The sequence below is a fragment of the Gobio gobio genome (assembly GCF_949357685.1).
Source record: "Gobio gobio genome assembly, chromosome: 20".
Lineage (NCBI taxonomy): Eukaryota > Metazoa > Chordata > Actinopteri > Cypriniformes > Gobionidae > Gobio > Gobio gobio.
In genome coordinates this window covers 40,095,844-40,114,063 of record NC_137113.1, presented here as the reverse complement: position 1 = coordinate 40,114,063, position 18,220 = coordinate 40,095,844, and the positions used below count along the sequence as shown (strand labels likewise).

The 18,220-nt window shown below is 38.0% G+C and overlaps 2 protein-coding genes across 6 annotated transcripts in view; both read left to right on the top strand.

Annotated features, from left to right (window-relative positions):
* Positions 1–12,076, top strand: part of prkg1 (protein kinase cGMP-dependent 1) — a 52,045-nt gene extending 39,969 nt beyond the window's left edge. For 2 of the 5 annotated variants that reach the window (XM_079845639.1, XM_079845638.1), the window contains 9 exons: positions 2,292–2,388; positions 3,398–3,537; positions 3,643–3,732; positions 3,817–3,958; positions 4,294–4,457; positions 4,571–4,693; positions 7,425–7,487; positions 7,751–7,817; positions 8,983–12,067. In XM_079845639.1, coding sequence (XP_079701765.1) covers positions 3,434–3,537; positions 3,643–3,732; positions 3,817–3,958; positions 4,294–4,457; positions 4,571–4,693; positions 7,425–7,487; positions 7,751–7,817; positions 8,983–9,081 — 852 coding nt within the window. In that variant the 5' untranslated portion in view covers positions 2,292–2,388; positions 3,398–3,433 and the 3' untranslated portion in view covers positions 9,082–12,067. Of the gene's footprint in view, positions 1–1,541; positions 2,389–3,397; positions 3,538–3,642; positions 3,733–3,816; positions 3,959–4,293; positions 4,458–4,570; positions 4,694–7,424; positions 7,488–7,750; positions 7,818–8,982 lie in introns of those variants that run through there. The other 3 variants (XR_013818631.1, XR_013818632.1, XM_079845637.1) reach the window with 3 other exon arrangements.
* Positions 12,077–16,138: 4,062 nt separating this feature from the next.
* Positions 16,139–17,983, top strand: dkk1b (dickkopf WNT signaling pathway inhibitor 1b). Its single transcript, XM_079846183.1, has 4 exons — positions 16,139–16,400; positions 16,487–16,631; positions 16,722–16,862; positions 17,350–17,983. The coding sequence occupies exons 1-4, from the start codon at positions 16,197–16,199 to the stop codon at positions 17,598–17,600; spliced, it is 741 nt and encodes a 246-aa protein (XP_079702309.1). The 5' UTR covers positions 16,139–16,196; the 3' UTR covers positions 17,601–17,983.
* The last annotated feature ends 237 nt before the right edge of the window (positions 17,984–18,220 follow it).

Sequence of the window (18,220 nt, the reverse complement as noted above, 5' to 3'; positions counted from 1 at the left end):
CGTGAAGCTAAACAATGCGGAATCGATTGTAAACAAGATAGAGGTCGAGACTGGATTTGCAGACATATTGAGATTAAAACACAATGCTGTGCCTTCTATATTGGATCCGTCAGGAACGGTGCAACACACTTATGTGAGTAAAACATGTTTTTTTATATGTGTTAGTATTGCATTGTTACAGATCGTTTGATATCTATTGATTACATACCTTAGCACGCTGTCACTGCTGGAAAAGGTGTTATTGGTTCATTCGTGATCAGACTCGGACTTGTAACGCCAGCTCGCAAAGCCCCGGGGCTATGTGTTTTTCAGATGGGCTATCACCAGCCACGTGTGTGTGTGTGTGTGTACGGTTCACAGTTTTATTCACTGATGATCGGGCTAAATTATACAGAAATAACTTTCCAATCAATCGTGGGTGGATGATAGATGAATCATTGTTTTTGTTTGATAAAGACATTTTGCGAGCCCTGGCTGTGGGCTGGGCGATTCATTCCGGTTGCCTTTTGCCACACGCTGTCACTGACAGGGGAGCAGAAGCTCATTAAATATGCAGATCTTATCCAATCCTAGCCGTGGGCTAGAAAATAGCCTATTACTTATTCATTATGATGTTTTTGAATGTAAAAACCACGCAAACGTCATAAGTTGACCTCAGACAACAGTATAAAATTTTTTAAAAAGCCAGTTCATGACACGTTAACACATTTCGGGAGGAGCACATTCAGATAATTATACCTAATTAAACACGAGTGGAACATATTAAGTTGTACAATTTTACTATAGGAGGTGTGTATATATATATATATATATATATATATATATATATATATATAGCTGACTTACCTTCCTTTCGTTGACAGTTTATTAGCATCCCTCCACCACTCCATCTCCTCACTTTGATTTAATAAACTCTCATTAAACGTCAACACAATCCATAATACAAATGCAGTCTAGTTCTAGACTATCTCTGTTGGGGGGGATACTCTGGGTTCGGGCCAAAATTCAGAGCCCAGAGCCCTCCCCCGGACAGCACACCAAATATGCATAATCTTTACTCTATTTAATTTGATGTAAGACTGAACTTGTGAAATGAAACATGTAACCCAATCACAAATTGTTATGCCGTAAAATATGTAACAGGCTTTTACGATTTTATGTTTTTCCCCAAGGAATGCAAGGATTCAGATTGTAAAGTACTCAAGTAAATTCATCAAAACAATAAAGTTTAGTAGTGAAGTACAATTACTGAAGATTCCTGATTTTGGTTCCATGTGATCTCCAGTTTGCAACATCAACATTTCATCTATGGCTAAAGATACATTTCTTCCAGTCTTCCAGATACTTCCCGCTATCACACCTATTTCCAGGATAGGCTAATTTTGTTATTATATGTTAATTGAAAGGTTCACACTCTCTCAGTGCTAAAGCATGTAAATGGACTCATAATTATGTAGCGCCAGTGTCCGTCTCGTGGTAAATTTGAACTTTAAGGAGAGATGTGAGGGTAGAACGGGGAAACCTTTTCTGACTAGGTGAACCGTAAGCCAAGTTCACATGCTAAAAATAAAGCTGGATCAGGCAAGGCAGTATTAGTAGAGACTGGCACTCACATAGAGAACACAGTCAAGATCAGTTTTGGCATGGACTGAGACTTAGTAGCAAGGACAGTACTAGTCTCAGCAGTCAAGCGTACTGTCCCTGGGCAAGCACTAGGACAGAATCTCCTGCTTTGCGAGATTTTCAGCAAATCAGCAAAGACCTTTTAGTGCTGTCTCTGCTGATGACAGTGACAACTTTGGGTATTTCTGCATCCAAACTTTGTGTCCAGAAGAGCTTTCACGGACCGATATTGATGCCGAGAGACTCCACCAATCTGGATCGCTTTGTCCTTCTCCACACTCAATCTGCACTGCATCCCAAATCTCGAAATGTAACCTGGAAATGGCGCCTTAACTCCACTTTCGAGCAAAGACTGTTGTTATTATTCTGCCATACGTGCTCTTGAGGCGAGGACTATACTGCAAATTGCAAGCCAAATATTGCAATTTCCTCTTTGCAATATTGCTGGTCTTTTTGAGAATTGTACATTTAACTATTTCACAGTATTTGATTTGGTCAAACCACAAGGAGGCCAGAATGCGTGAGCTGCTTCCTATCCCGGTAAAGGAGAGGAAGGAGAGGGAGCGAATAAACAGCATTCCTGCCCCAATTCCTGCTCCAACATTCCCTATTACATACTCAATCCAAACCTCTAAGAAGTTTCCCTTTTTCCACTTCAAAAAATGCAGATATGAGGCAGAGAATGCCTTCTTCTCCAACCTGAAGCTGGTGGACTTCAACATCATTGACACCTTGGGAGTTGGAGGATTTGGAAGAGTTGAGCTGGTAGGATGGCCCACCTTCTATATGTGTGCATTTCATGTTTTATGTTTTCATGTAAATACAATAAAAATGTTCAAATTCATCAGCTCCTATAATAATGGCGGCTGCAGCAAGAGAACAGTGAATGCATATGGTGTAGTTGCATTATGCTATTTTCAAAAACTTCTGTTAACTGATAATACAAATACATTTTCCTAATCTACACTGCAGGGAATATGAGCAGCTCTCATGTGCTCTACGGTGCTAAAGGACAGGTCAGGTCTGGGAATGCTTGAATTCTATTCAGGGTAACTTTCCACAACAGAGCTAATAGGGCAGACATCTGACTTAATGCCACACAAAGTTCTAGAAGACTAGTAGATGGATGGCTGGATGGATGGATGGATAGATGGTTGGATGGATGGATAGATGGTTGGATGGATAGATAGATCATATGCGCGCAAAAACTGCGTAACGTGCACGTAAAAACTCATTTTGCCGTATAAATCACCCGATAAATACAATTCGTGCTATAGATACGCATTTTCATGAGATCAGGACAGATAGATTGATTTTGTGGGATTTATTTTATGTCTTCCCCCATTTATGTTGGGGGAAGAACATGCCAGAAACTTTGACAGAGAGAGGAGGGAAGAAATCCGCATTGCGGATCAGATTCTATTGCAAAGGAAAGCCCAGTGGAAAGAGGATTCCCCTTTCCACTCGCCTATTTCTGGCAATGCGGCAACATAGTAAAAACAAGTGGCCTTTCGCCGGGCAGTGATATATGCTGGTACTGCTATCCGTTTGCTAGATAGCTACAGGATCGAATGAACATGCAAATGCCTTCATAGAGACGCAATGTGAAGAATTCCTTCTCTCTGTCACTCTATTTCGAGGACCCTTAACACATTAATAGACCATGACTCAAGTGCTATATTAAGGAGGACTAGCACTTGTTTTTATGGCTAGTTTCCATAGGTAATTTGCTTATTGGCACGCTAATTTTTTTGTGTGCCTTTGGTTTCCACAGGTACAGCTCAAGAGTGAAGAGACCAAAACTTTTGCAATGAAGATTCTGAAAAAGCGTCACATTGTGGATACGCGGCAACAGGAGCACATCCGCTCTGAGAAACACATCATGCAGGAGGCTCATTCAGACTTCATTGTAAGGTAGGTGCTAAAACCTCCTGAGAGCATCATTGAAGGTCATATCCTAAAAATATCAGGGCAATTTTTAAAATTGATGGACAAAATTGTGTGGTTGTGTTCCCTCAGGTTGTACAGGACTTTCAAAGACAGCAAATATCTGTACATGTTGATGGAAGCCTGTCTAGGAGGAGAGCTTTGGACCATTCTTAGAGACAGGTAGTCAAATTGTTCTTCTTGCTAATCACTCTAAATGATAGAAACCCAATTAAACATCAGTTTTTTTTTTAACTATATCCGTAGAGGATCATTTGAAGACTCCACTACACGGTTTTATACAGCCTGTGTGGTCGAAGCATTCGCTTACCTGCATTCCAAGGGAATAATCTACCGTGATTTAAAGCCAGAAAATCTCATTCTGGATCACAGAGGATATGCTAAGCTTGTGAGTACACATCTCAAGATCCTTTGTAATATGAGATGACACATTGTGAGGCTGTTGAAATTTAAAGACTGCTGTTAGTGTCAAGTGGTATCAGGGGGGAGGGACTTCTCTTTCTAGAGAGGTCTGGTTGGACAACAATTTATATACGCCCTTGAGTGCAAAATGAGTCATCAATACTTTTGGTCCATTTGCTCAAAATGAGATACTTTAAAATGTACATATCCTTTTCTTATCAACTTTTTAGTAGGAAATTCAAAGCTAACATAAATGTACTAAAAGTTGTAATTTTGGTGTAGGTGTTATTTCGATATGAATAGTCCATTCGTCTTTTGTAGGTGGACTTTGGCTTTGCTAAAAAGATTGGATTTGGGAAAAAAACATGGACTTTCTGTGGAACGCCGGAGTATGTAGCCCCAGAGATCATTCTTAATAAAGGCCATGACATCTCAGCAGACTACTGGTCATTGGGAATTCTTATGTATGAACTCTTGACTGGAAGGTAAATCATGTTTCCTTTCACTGTGTTTGAAAACTTGTTTGTCTTTACAAATTAAGGTAAAATGTTTTCAGTTTGTGTGTCTAAGTTGACTCCGATGTGTGTTTGTTGTTCAGCCCACCATTCTCAGGACCAGATCCAATGAAGACGTATAATATAATTTTAAGAGGAATCGACATGATAGAATTTCCAAAGAAGATCACCAAAAATGCAGGCAATCTAATTAAAAAACTATGCAGGTGGGTACATTTGAAATCTGTGCTGATTTATCAACAGTTATTGACACGTAAGGTTTAAGTTTTAAATTAACTTAAAGGATTAGTTCACTTTAAAATGAAGATTTCAAGATCATCCAAGATGTTCGTGTCTTCCTTTCTTCAGTCGAAAGAAATTAAGTTTTTGAGAAAAAACATTCCAGGATTTTTCTCCACACAATGGACCTCAATGGCAACCAAAATGTTGAAGGTCCAAATCAATGCAGTTTCAAAAGAAGGGCTTCAGAGACTATAGGGTCTTATCTAACGAAACCATCAGTCATTTTCAAGAAAAAATAAACATTTATACACGTTTTAACCTAAATTGCTCATCTTGCGCTGATCTGCGACGTGCTGCAAATTGCGCAATCACGTCGGAAAGGTCACGTTAGACATAGGCGGAAGTACCGCCCCCAAGCGAACGTACGAGGAGGACTAATACAAGCGCCCTTTACCAAAAAACACTCCAACTTCAAAATCGTCCGATATCGTTGTTTAACCTTTTTTTTGCTAAAGGATGTTTGTATTAGTCTTCGCACTAGCGCTGTGTAAACACGGGGGCAGTACTTCTGCCTACGTCTAGAGTGACCTTTACGATGTGATTGCCAGTGATGGGAATAACGGCGTTATAGATAAACGGCGTTACTAACGGAATTATTTTTTTCAGTAACGAGTAATCAATTTAATGACTTTTTCTCTCATTACAACGGCGTTAGCGTTACTGAGAAAAAAAACTTGCCGTTACTATAATTGAGCTCACTGAAGCGGTTTTCATCCGAACAGGCTCTCTGTCAGTCGGACCTGCAACGTTTTTCTTTCTCTGGTTGGTTGTTGGTGTGTGTGTGTGTGTGTGTGTGTGTGTGCGGGTGTGCATGCCATGTGCGTTGGGGGTGGGGTGGTCTCACACATAACTGATGATGATTGGTGGGTGGGAGACAAGGTTGCGGTTGATAGGTTGAGTTCACACACACACACACCTATGACACACACGCATATGCACAGTCACACACACACCTATGTCACACACGCATATGCACAGTCACACACACCAAGTCCAATGACTTCAAAGGTAGCTTTCCCAAAATGAAAGTATAAGCGGTACTTTTCCCTTGTTGAGGTGAAAGGTAAGAATGTTTATGTAACATACAACTTATGCCCAGGGAGAAAGAGTCTCTCCACGTCGGTGGCAAGTAATTTTAATCTAATGAAGAGCCTCACATCATCACATGCCGCCACAAAATTAGTGGCTAAAAACCCAGGCGATAACGTGAGCTTCACTACCAAAGGAGTAGTATAGTACTGATAATATTTACACAATATTTACACTATAGTAGGCCTCCTGATAATATTTACAATAATGTATTGAATTTGATAGGTGTCTCTCACATTGTCCCACAGCAACATTACAATAGTGTTGATGTATTTGATGTACAATGTTTTATAACAATAATTTATTCTATTTAGTGTCCAATTCATTCATTTAACATATTTAATATTGGAGGCATCCAAGTTTTGAAAAAAAAAAAAGTAACTCAGTAGTTACTTTCCCTGGTAATTAGTTACTTTTATAATGATGTAACTCAGTTACTAACTCAGTTACTATTTGTAAGAAGTAACTAGTAACTATAACTAATTACTTTTTTAAAGTAACGTGCCCAACACTGGTGATTACGTAATCCCTGAAGCCCTTTGAAACTGCATTGATTTGGACCTTCAAAATTTTGGTTGCCATTGAAGACCATTGTGTGGAGAAAAATCATAAATGTTTAATTTCTTTTCCACTGAAGAAAGAAAGACATGAACATCTTGGATGAGATAATCAGGATATTTCATTTTGAAGGGAACTAATCCTTTAATCCTTCGTTCACACTGCAAGCCTTAACCTCAGAACCTCTTTTTATGATTTGTATAGCTGTTCACATTGTTGTTTTAAATGTGGCCAATACCAGATTCCAGTTTGAAAAGATCATGGTCCTGAATACGCAAAAGAACAATAAAAAGACATAATGAAGCAGGCTGTCATATGGAAGTAAACACGGAGAACATTAAAGTAAACAAATACTCGTTTATTTACAGTGTGATCTGCCACAGAAGCCAGAAAAGTAATGCGCAGGCAAACATGAGGATGCGGAAAAAGATCGTTTTTAAACATTTATGATATGAGCCCTATGAGATGAGTTTTGTTTGCATATAGAGCTGTCACTGTAATACTTATGAATTCTTACTTAGGGTTTAATTTAATTTAATTTGAATTGGAATCACTGTCCTTCAACTGACTACATTTCGCAACTGTCTTGATAACTTTGGGAATGTAAAATCTTCCCATGAGCGCAGAATTGTGACGAATGTTACTTTAGAGTGATGTAAAATTAGCATGAACTTGACTGTTCAGACTGAGGTCGCATCGCAAAACATCTGACCTGTATCAGATTTTATTACCAGACATGAAAGTGGCACAAATCGGAATTGAAAAGATCAGATTCCATGTGGTTTGTGCTGTTCACACTGTCATGAGAAAAACAGTCACATGTGAGCAAAAAAAAAATTGGCCCACATTTACCTGCAGTCTGAACGTAGACAAAATGTTCTGCTGTTCCAAAGTTGTTAACCTCTAGCACACATTTATACCTCACGGTTAAACAAATCCTTCATTGGAAATATAGTGGATCTGGGTTTGGAAATTAATCTCTCCCCCGAATTATATTGTTTCCTCCAGGGACAATCCGTCTGAGAGGCTAGGAAACTTGAAAAATGGCGTCAAAGATATCCAAAAACACAAGTGAGTACTGTAATGGGGGATAGGGATATTGTTTGGGAATTTTTCATTTGTGGCTTTCAGGTCTGGAAAAGTACTGACACTTTTATAAAAACATTAAAGTCAAAGTAACTATATATTTTGTCTTATGCTGTGCATGTGCTCAACGTTTTTTGACAAATCTATTCTATTAAATCTATTAATTCGTAAGAATGATATGTGACAACTGGAAATAGCACCTTACTCAGGATCTTTATTCTGATCTTAATTCTATTTTTCCATTATAGATGGTTTGAAGGCTTTAACTGGGAAGGACTGCGCAAAGGAACTCTCACACCTCCAATTATTCCTGATGTGAGTATTCCATATCTCCAGAGGGTTGGGCAAAATCAAAATCAAAAGCCCCTTTTTAGGCTACGTCTACATTAATCCGGGTACATTTGAAAACGTCCGTTTCATTTTAAAACGCTCTCTGTCCACACTAGCGTTATCAAGCGTTTTCCAAAAGTTTCTTGTCCACACTGAAACATCGGAAAACGCTAAATTCACCTTACTGTGCAAAGTTCACCGAGATGACAGCCAGAACAAGACATTATCAAGTTATCACATAATTCATCTGGCAGGATCATTTTATTAAGCAACATATCTCACCTTTCACTGATGCATCCAGGTCGCACTCACTCACCATTATATGTTTGGTCTAAAACGCAACTGCTGTCATATTTTGCCACAGGACAGCAACTGCGAGTACATTTTGCAGGACTGTGATATGAAGAGTGCACGAAGTAACATATTTTATACATAGCATATAACAGGCACAAAAGCGGTATAAACATGAATACCTATTGGTGCAATATGCGTCACATGACTAAACATGCATCATTGTTTTCAAACACCTCCGTTTTCACAGTCCACAATACAAAGCGAAGACGGAGTTTTCAAATGTATTCGCTTTGGAGAGCGTTTTTCAAAAAGCTATGTTTTAGTTGACTTGAAACACCGTCTCAGTGTGGACGGAAGGCCAAAACGGGGAGAAAAATATACGTTTTCAAACGAAAACTTAGTGTGTGGACATAGCCTTAATTCATAAGTGTACATTTGAATTAAGAGACAAAACATAATTACGTTATTAATTTTGTTAAATACTTTCATAAGAATTAACACAGCCATCGAAACAGATTTTCATTTTGCTGCACAATTTGGCCAAAAATATATTAATAATAATTATCATTATTATTATTATTATTGTTATTATTAAAAATAAAGAATAATATTCATATTATTATTATTTCACTGTAAAGTATTTAAGAATATAATAATAATTGCATTGTCCAATCATTTATATATATTAATGAAATACTAATGTATATCATTTGATATTTCAGACACTGAATAATGCATAACCAATGCAGGCACACATTATTATTGAGCTCTTTTACTGTTATGTTTATGACATTCGCATTAATGCTCAATATTTGTGCGTCTAACATCCCTTTTCCTCCGCTCACACAACTCTTAGGTTGCAAGCCCGACTGACACCAGTAACTTTGATAGCTTTCCTGAGGACAACGAGGACCCTCCTCCAGATGACAATTCCGGTTGGGACACTGATTTCTAAAACTGTAACTCGTAACATGCCCCGTCCTGGAGCGTCCCGTGCGGTTCGTCAGCCTGAGGGTACGATCGAAGAGGAGAATGGAAGACGCCTAGCCCAGCTCTGTGACACCAAGTTGCCTTCGCCCATGCTTCTGTCCTGCGGTGCCACTGGGGGCGTCCCCGCCGCACCCCATGACTCCCATAACTGTCCTAATCATGAAGACTGGAGTTCATATTTGGCCCTCTGATATGGACTCTGACTGGCACCGATGTTTCATAAATGAGCCCTTATTTTATTTTGATTTTTTCTGTGCTGTTTTATGTTTGACCGATTGCACAAGCAGCATTTGCAGGTTTTGTGTCTGGGTCTTAAAATAGAATGATAAGTAGAGACAGGACTATGATCTGAGCTGAGTATTGATAATGTTTCTAAGATGCATCATTATAGTTTGCGATTACTTTTAATTGTATGACACATTTGTGTGTAAAATACATTTGGAACAGAAGCACACTAATGTCACATACTTAAAAAAAAAGGTTCTGTAGTGGATATAGATGTGATTCAATTTTCCATGTTGTCCTTTTTTATGTATACTCCTTTAAAAGGGATAAACCATCCAAAAATAACACTTCTGTCAGACTTATGTAATTCCAAACCTGTATGTTTTACTTTCTTCTGTGGAACACAGAGGATATTTTGAAAAAAAAATGTTGGTTCCCATTGACTTCCATTATATGGACAAAAAGTACATGGAAGTCAATGGGAACAAAGTATTTGGTTTAGACTGGCTAAACTCAGTCTGATCTGCCGGCAATTTGATTTCGCCCTGCAACTCAGTCTGGAAACCTGTACATTCATTTCTATTGCTTCTGCTACACTTTTGCGGGAACCAATCACAGACTGGCTTATCCACCTGGCGCGCTATTGGCGGGTTTCACACGATGACATGGGTCGTTGATCACGCCTCTTGTGGTCTGATTGGTTGAAGGACTATCCAATTGCATACGGAGTCATTTGAATTATGCTCGTTTATCACGCCTCTTGTGGTCTGATTGGTTGAAGGACTATCCAATTGCGTACAGAGTCATTTAATTTATGCTCCTTTATCACACCTCTTATGCAGTAGAAAATACATAGTAGACTCCCCAGACCAATGTTTAATCTTAAATTGAGCTTGGTTTGGGGATAGCCAGACAATGTTTGGTTACCAACATTCTTCAAAATATCTTATTTTGAGTTCACAGAAAAAAAAGAAAGTTATACTGGTTTGGAATGACATGAAGTAAATAATGAGAGAATTTTCATTTTTGGATGAACTAACCATTTAAATCTTTATTCAGAATCTTCTTCATAAAGATTTCAAGACTGGATATTTTTTTATTTGTAGCATGGGAAACAGAATGTTCTGATTGTTCTTTTGGTAACACTGTAGTTATGTTTCGTCAAGTGAGTAACACAATATTAACAGTCCAGTAACTGTTATTAACTAACAAGGAACTCTGATTAACTTATTATAGTGCTCAGTTGAATGAGGTAGTTCACTTTTAGCCAATCAATAATTACTATATTTTTTATACCTCCCATAGGACTACTAAGAACTACTGCATGCATGTTCATAATGAATGTGAATAATGCATAAAGCGCCACCTTGGAATTATAAGGTTCTATCTGCATTCTGACTGGTTTGGAGATATTGAGCTTTAACGTTTTTTGCATCCCATTTGACTGTGTAGAAATAACCTTTTTATTTTTTAAATAAAAAGTTCCTAAAAACTTAAAAAACAACATCACATAATGTAAAGAAGTTGTCACAGAATAAGAATATGTGAATAACTCAATTTTGACAAAAATGTCAGATAGAACCTTATAATTCCAAGGGGACGTAATGTATAATTAATTCTAAAGTGAAGATCTTGGTAACCCAGTAGTAGTGGCTTGAGTGTTACTAAATCATTCTAAAGGAATTACTAATTATTTGGAGCAGTATTGTGAAGTGAAAAGCATGACCACTCCAATGATGGAAGTCATTGTAAGCTTTTGAGGTTTTTCTAAGGTTTTGGATAGTAATTCCTTCTGATGGATTTGTCAACACTCGAGTCAGTGGGTTACCATGATCTTCACTTTAGAATGAATAATGCCTTATTCACATTAATACATAGTTCTTAGTAGTCCTCTGGGAGGTATGAAAAATAGTAGTTATTGACTAGTAATTTAAGTTTTTTTGTTAGTTAATTGTAGTTACTATAGTGTTAATATTGTGTTACTCATTTGTTCCTGTGTAGTTATTCATTAATGACCGAACCATATTATAAGATATATATCCTTTAGACATTGGGAATCTATTCAATACAGTTTGTGCACCACTAGAGGGCAGGCTTTATACTAAAATACACACTGTACTTCTCTAGTGGAAGGGCTGTCAAGTCACAGCTTCCCAGATAAAATGTGAGCAAGATCGGGATTGTTTCTGAGGTTACATAATCACCTCTAATATTGATACCAGACATGTTTTTTTTTTTCTCGTCATTTTCACCAATCATATTCATGACTCTACCTGACTCATTTAAACAACGATGAGAAGACTGCCTGTGGTCTGTAATAGCTTGAACACAAAGTGCTGTGCTGGAAAACCAATTATGTAATCTTATTTATTGTAGGACCAGGGGTAAATATTTATGTATATATAAATATACAGTGGTAATATTTTTGTGATATTTGTAGAGATTTATTGTCAGAGTAAAACCAGTCCTATTGTTTGTTTTTCCTAATATCCGTAAGCGGTTTTAGTTTTCCTCTGTTATCTTCTCAAGGTGGATATTCTGTGCTCACCATATATCTTTTGGCATTATTGAAAGTGCCTTAACACAATGGCATTCAGAATTCACCCTGCTTGTTTTGATGCTGCACGGCTAGGTCAGACACCTCAAATGTTGTTCTTAATCAGTTGTGGCTTTTTTTAAAGGTACGGAGATTTATATGCCTTTTTCTTACAATAAAAGCATCTTTCAAAGTAATACTTCTGCCTAAAGCTGCTGTTTTGTTCAGAAGTTCAGAAAGATTTGCTATCTCGTCCTACAAACAAGATTTAGCTGGAGGTGTTAGTATTATGAAGGGTCTGACTCATATCAGCTGGTGATAATGCTCTGTAAACATCTGCCCTCCCCTCTTCCCAACAGATAACACACGAGCAAGGTAACTTTTCATTGCCAGCTCTGTGGCCCATAGACATCAAAAGATGTAAACCCAGGGGGTAGAAAATACATCTTTGACCTCCGGTTCACAGCTAAAGCCATTAGTCGGTGGCATATCTGGGTCGTTCTTACAGTAATACTTTGTCGAAAACATCTTTAAAACTCAATTATGTTTTTAGCTTTGTCAGAGGGAGAAAATGTCTATCATAAAAACACACTGGTCAAGCTCAGGGTAGTATAGGCTAACCTAATAATTCTGACCAACTATTTCAAAATTCACATTCTATGACTTTTGTCCGTTACGATTACTAACAAAGAAAGAGCAACATGCTAGCAGAAGACTAATGCTAAATGCTAGCTAACATTTAAGCGGGAATTTGAATAGATATATAAAATCCTAACTCCTAAAAAGTGTAACTATTAATGTTGACACAACAGGGTGGACACAAGTTTATGACGCTTGCTTATAATGTTTGCTTTGTTATTAAAGTAGCTTTCCCTTAAAGGAAATTGTCACTTAGCAAGTCATGTGATTTAGGGCATATGCTTAAGATTTTTTTTAAAATAGCACCAATGGACTGAAGTTAGGACATATGCTAATTTAATGGTTTTACACATTACACAAATATATGTATCACAATAAATTGTATTTTATGTAGAGAATATGTTAATGTACCCTTTAAAAATTACCTTTTATTTCAAATTGAATTTGAGAAAACATGATTGGGGACATGGGAAATTACCTGTCAAGCGCTTTAAAATGTGTATTATTATTATTAGGTACTAAATTTGTGTTAATTGGGATACATCTATGCATGGAAACTACGTGGTGTTAAAGTTGATTACATTTTATGTAAAATGTGCAGTCTCGTGGGTAAGAATGACCCTTACTACTAACCTATAGTCAATACAAAGCTTTTAATGTTTATATAGGAGGTTACACAAAACATAAATAGACACAATAATCTTAGAAAAGTCCTGAAAACATTACATTGATATCACATTGGGTTATGGTCATTTAGAGCTAGCCTAAATGTCACAGAATAACCGGGAGAGATTTTTTCCCAGCGACATATTATACCACACTTTTTGGGCCATTTACTTACAGTAAACTCTTCACCCAGCTTCAAACATGAAGTCCAACAAAGCGTCAACAAAGAAACAAGTTTGTTTTGGAGAGTCATCAGAGGACATGCATCAACCCCCTGCTTAGATTGTCACACCAAAGGAGGAGAGGACAGCAAGCTACAAAAGTAAACGACCTACCTTTGCATTCCATCTGCAGAATGAATAACACACCATTACCACAAGAGGGAACGTCTGACTCCCGCACGATCATTTGAAATCCCACAATGAAATAAAATGATCTAATTAACACTTTCAAATGTCTGTAGGTGACGGGAGTTTGTTATTTTATCAAGTTCCGACTCTGAAATCTGAGCTAAAATAGCGTCCTACGAGAGCGATTCGTTTGAGTCGGATCTTTTTCCAGTGAATTAGTGTAAACCGGTAAACAGTCTGTTTTGAACATGTCCGATTCGTAGGCAATGTTAGAGTAACAGCAGAAATGTTACAAATAGCCTAAAACATACATTAGCTACTGAAAACATGCCTTTAATATCCGTAATATACGCAGTAGCCTAATGCGCAAATATATATGTGGTTTTAGCAGAATTGTATTAACATCAGGGGTTAAAAGTAAAAGGACTTTGGTAAGCATAGCATAGTTCTTAACGTTTTCATACCTTGAATAATGGATGCAACAAAATTAACTGGGGTACAGCTCAAACAAAACAAAAAACGTAGGAAATCAACAGAAAAAGCTTAATAAACCACATGAATAGTAGGCCTATTCGAACATGTTAGAACATGCAAGCCACAGATGTCAAGTGATTAAGTAATTACGTCGGTCATATCGTAAAAGAATCAACTCGGTGTTTTGAACCGGCTCTTTGAAAAGACCTATTCAAAAGAACCGAATCACTAGGCTATTAAAAGCCATTGCAATTAATTGAAAAGGCACGCACATTATCCTTTATTGATGTGCCAAGTTAAGTTGCTTGGTGGCAATCATAAAGTTATAATTGGCAGAAATGTGTTTAGGCTATTCGTTCGTTCGTTCGTTCATTCATTCTCTAATGAACACTGGTGCCATTTATCATATTGCTTTAACCGCTTATAAATGCAATGACATACGGTTACGATTTTTTTTTTAATTATTATTAGTAGCCTATTATTATTGCTGTAGCCTATAGAGTGAATAAGGGCCCTGCCCTGAATGAGGTGTCATCGGGAGTTTTAAAACATGATTACCTGGCATCCCACTAAATGAATTTGCTAAGTACAAAGTCTACAAAAGCCGCTAAAAGCCGAGCAAATGGACTGTTTGCGAAAATGCCATCGCTGTGGAAGTCTGATTAAGACACGGGCTCCAGTCCTGTTTGATCTGAGCTCATCAAAGGGTCCTTCATTTTACACCACTGTAGGCTTTGGATGTACAATTAAAACAAAGCCAATAGACAAAGGGATGGGGATGAACCCTGCCAATTCACGTTTAATGAAGTGTATTGAGCGTTTGTCCTGTGGTCGTCTATTAGAAGTGACCCGGCCCTGTCAACAACATCAAAGACATTGATTTGGGAGTTATCCCGGAGTATTGGGGCAGACAGACACTTTGAAATTGTTCAATCATTTGCGAAGTTTATGCCCACCAAAGTGCCATATATTATACTATTATTATTGATGGGTCTAATTTATGAGCAATCTATTCATGCTGCAACAGATCTCATTTTAGACAGCGATCTGTAGGCCTGTACTGAACTGGCTCAAATCTTTAAGTCACCTACTCAATAGACAAAATATAATAGACTATCTTTTGATAAAGTGTCTCAATTAATTTGGATGATATTAATATTTAGGAAAGCGAAATTAATCAGGCAATTGTTTTATTCAGTTCTAAAAACAAACAAACAAGAGAGCTCAAGTCTCAGATCAATAGATGAACCACGGCACCTAAGAGCGTCACATTCTTATCTCAGATTGCTAATCACGCACTATTTGTTTAAAAGCACAGACTGAATGATAATTAATTCGGTAAGCTTCTCACTTCTTCTCATTTGCATATTCACTTTGATCTTTTGCACTTGTTTAATCAAACGCATTTCAAAGAGCCCCATCACGGTTATGACTCAAGTTCTGCTAAATCTGTCAAACGACTGCATTTCTAACATGGAATATACAAATAAAAACTATAAAAAAAAATTCCATGAAACTATGGGGAAAAAATGTATCTGGATATTCATGCGCGTAGATGATGTCCAATGACTGGCATTGCTCTGCTTTTTGAATAATTAAATAATCAGACTTCATGTAGCTAATAAAACAATGCAATTTGAATTATTATTCAATTAATATTCCAGTTCCAAATAGGCTATGTTGGTCAATGTATTGATTCAAACCGATGGCCAGTCTAGCTCTAGCCTATACTGTAAAAAAAAAAAAAAAAAAACTTTTAGAACCTCGAACTTTTTGCACTTTTGCATCACTTATATTTTTATATATATATATAAACATATATGAAGTTTTGTAAATGGGTAATATTGCATAGTAGGGCCATATAATATATAATAGTAATTTTCATTCATTTTCATATTTCTCTCAGCTAATGACTGATTCCCCCATTAATGTGAATTCAATAAGCAATATTACTGAGGTGGCTGTTTGATGGCAGCTCATGAAGACACATGCAAACACACTGATAGACAGACAGCTCATGACACAACGCTTTGAAATTTCATCCAGCTCTTTGTTACTCTCAGCGAGGGGCGGGAGCGCAAACAACCCCGCGCGCGTATAAATGAAGCGTCTTGCGCTCTTGAGGAACCACAGAAGAGCTCTGCTCACCTCGGGAATACTTCTTCAATCCAAGGAATAGCAGACCTGACGATGCTGCACATTGCCCTGTTCTCCACCGTGTGCCTCATCCTTGCGGGCTACATCAAAGTGGCATCCGCCGGTTCTGTGGTGCTCAACTCGAATGCTATTAAGGTCGGTCCAGGTGTGGCGAGTCCAAGTCTCCCGGTCAGCCCGAGTCCGGATGAGTCACCTGCGGACAGCGGCAGTCTGAACTTCGCCATCGACGCACCGCAGGTAAGAACATAAACGAGCACGTGTTATTTGAGACAGCTGCTTTTACTTCGTGGTCGTTAGACTAATAGTGTATTTCTAAACTCCAGCAGCCTCTAATCTGCGAGAGTGATGAGGAATGCGGTGGCGAGGAGTTCTGCTTCCTGTCTCGCGGTGTCTGTCTCCAGTGCAAGAAGCGCAGGAAGCGCTGCATCCGGGATGCGATGTGCTGCCCTGGCAACCACTGCAGCAATGGTAAGATCAAACTTAACAAAACACGTTACCATTATATAGAATAAAGCATTAACAAGCAATGTTGGCTAACAACGAACCTCTTCCTATCAGGAGTTTGTCTTCCAAATGATCCCGACATGATCCAGCAGATTGGAATGGAAGAGTTTGTGTCCATCTCCCAGGAGAACTCTACTTTTGTGGTGTCACCAAAAGTTGCGCCTCAAGGTTTACCACAAAACCAACAGCAAAAAGGTAAATAATGCTTCAAATATCTAATAGACCATGTTGTGTTGACTTAGTTATGTCTAGAATAGCTTCAGATAAATTTTCAGATGATATTTGCGCCAGATATTTTAACTCCCTGGTTCACTATTAAAAATAAAGGTTATTTGGCGGGATGAAAGGTTCCATGAAGAACCTTCAATATCCAAAGAACCTTTCCATTGCACAAAAGGTTCTTTATAGCGCCGGAAAGCTCTTTAGACGATAAAATGGTTCTTTAAAGAACCTTTCCAAAACGCTTCTTCAGGGCACAAAAAAAATCGTTCTTCTATGGCATTGCCGTGAAAACCCCTTTTTTGGTTCATCCTGGCACCTTTATTTTTTAAGGTTGTAAGCCCTTTTTCTTAGGAATGTGAGTGGATGTGAAAGCAAGCTGTGTAGAACTTTTGCAGCATGTTGAAATGTCCTCAATGTGCCATTTTGCATGATATTCATGGATGTTATTTTGTTAATAAAGGACTGGAGGGAGAAAACTGTCTGCGATCATCTGATTGTTCCGAGGGACTCTGCTGCGCTCGTCACTTTTGGTCCAAAATCTGCAAGCCCGTCCTAAAAGAAGGCCAGGTCTGCACCAAGCACAAGAGGAAAGGCACCCATGGCTTAGAGATATTCCAGCGTTGCGATTGCGGGGAAGGTCTGTCCTGCAGAACACAAAGAGAAGATGGCGGCAAGGCATCACGGAGTCTGCACACTTGCCAGAGACACTGAACGAACATTCAAAGGAATTTTCTTCCACAAGGCTCAGAGAGAAGCGAAAAACAGACTTAAGCGACGAGCAGTTGAGGGAAGCAGGACTTGGATTGGGATACTCTGTTTTTTTCAACTGGTTTCCTCCATTTTCTTGTGTCAACATCGCAGAGAAGATATAATTGTTTCTCATCGGAACTTAAATATTGCAGTAAATTACTGTATTATACTGTAAATACTATGAGGCAGTTGGCACTTAATTGAGATATTTTTGTCAACCCTGTTTTGAAAGAAGTGCTTCGGCCTTTTGCTAGTCTATCTGATATGTGTATACATCTGGTTTTTACAGTCATATAGAGCTGATTTAAATGTCTATTTTATTCTAAATAAAGAGTGTAAATATGATATTCAGTGTTTTAAGTCATGCTTGCATTAAGAGAATACACAGAATGATGAGTTAGGTGTGGTCAGAGCGGAGGAGGTTTTATGTATCCCCCCTCTGGAACTTTAATTAAGGTATTTAATAAGGTGTGTCTATATTTAATAAGCCATACGAGACCTTTCCACCGCTGAAAAAAAAAAAGAAAAAAAAAAGGGAAATTCAAAGTCTGCATTTAATTACATCAGGGAAGCTATTTTTA

Excerpts from the sequence above, each read along its gene's own strand:
- dkk1b (XM_079846183.1), top strand. The coding sequence starts at position 16,197 with ATGCTGCACATTGCCCTGTTCTCCACCGTGTGCCTCATCCTTGCGGGC. Across the intron at positions 16,401-16,486 it reads TCGCCATCGACGCACCGCAG|CAGCCTCTAATCTGCGAGAG; the intron begins GTAAGAACATAA and ends TCTAAACTCCAG. Across the intron at positions 16,632-16,721 it reads TGGCAACCACTGCAGCAATG|GAGTTTGTCTTCCAAATGAT; the intron begins GTAAGATCAAAC and ends TCTTCCTATCAG.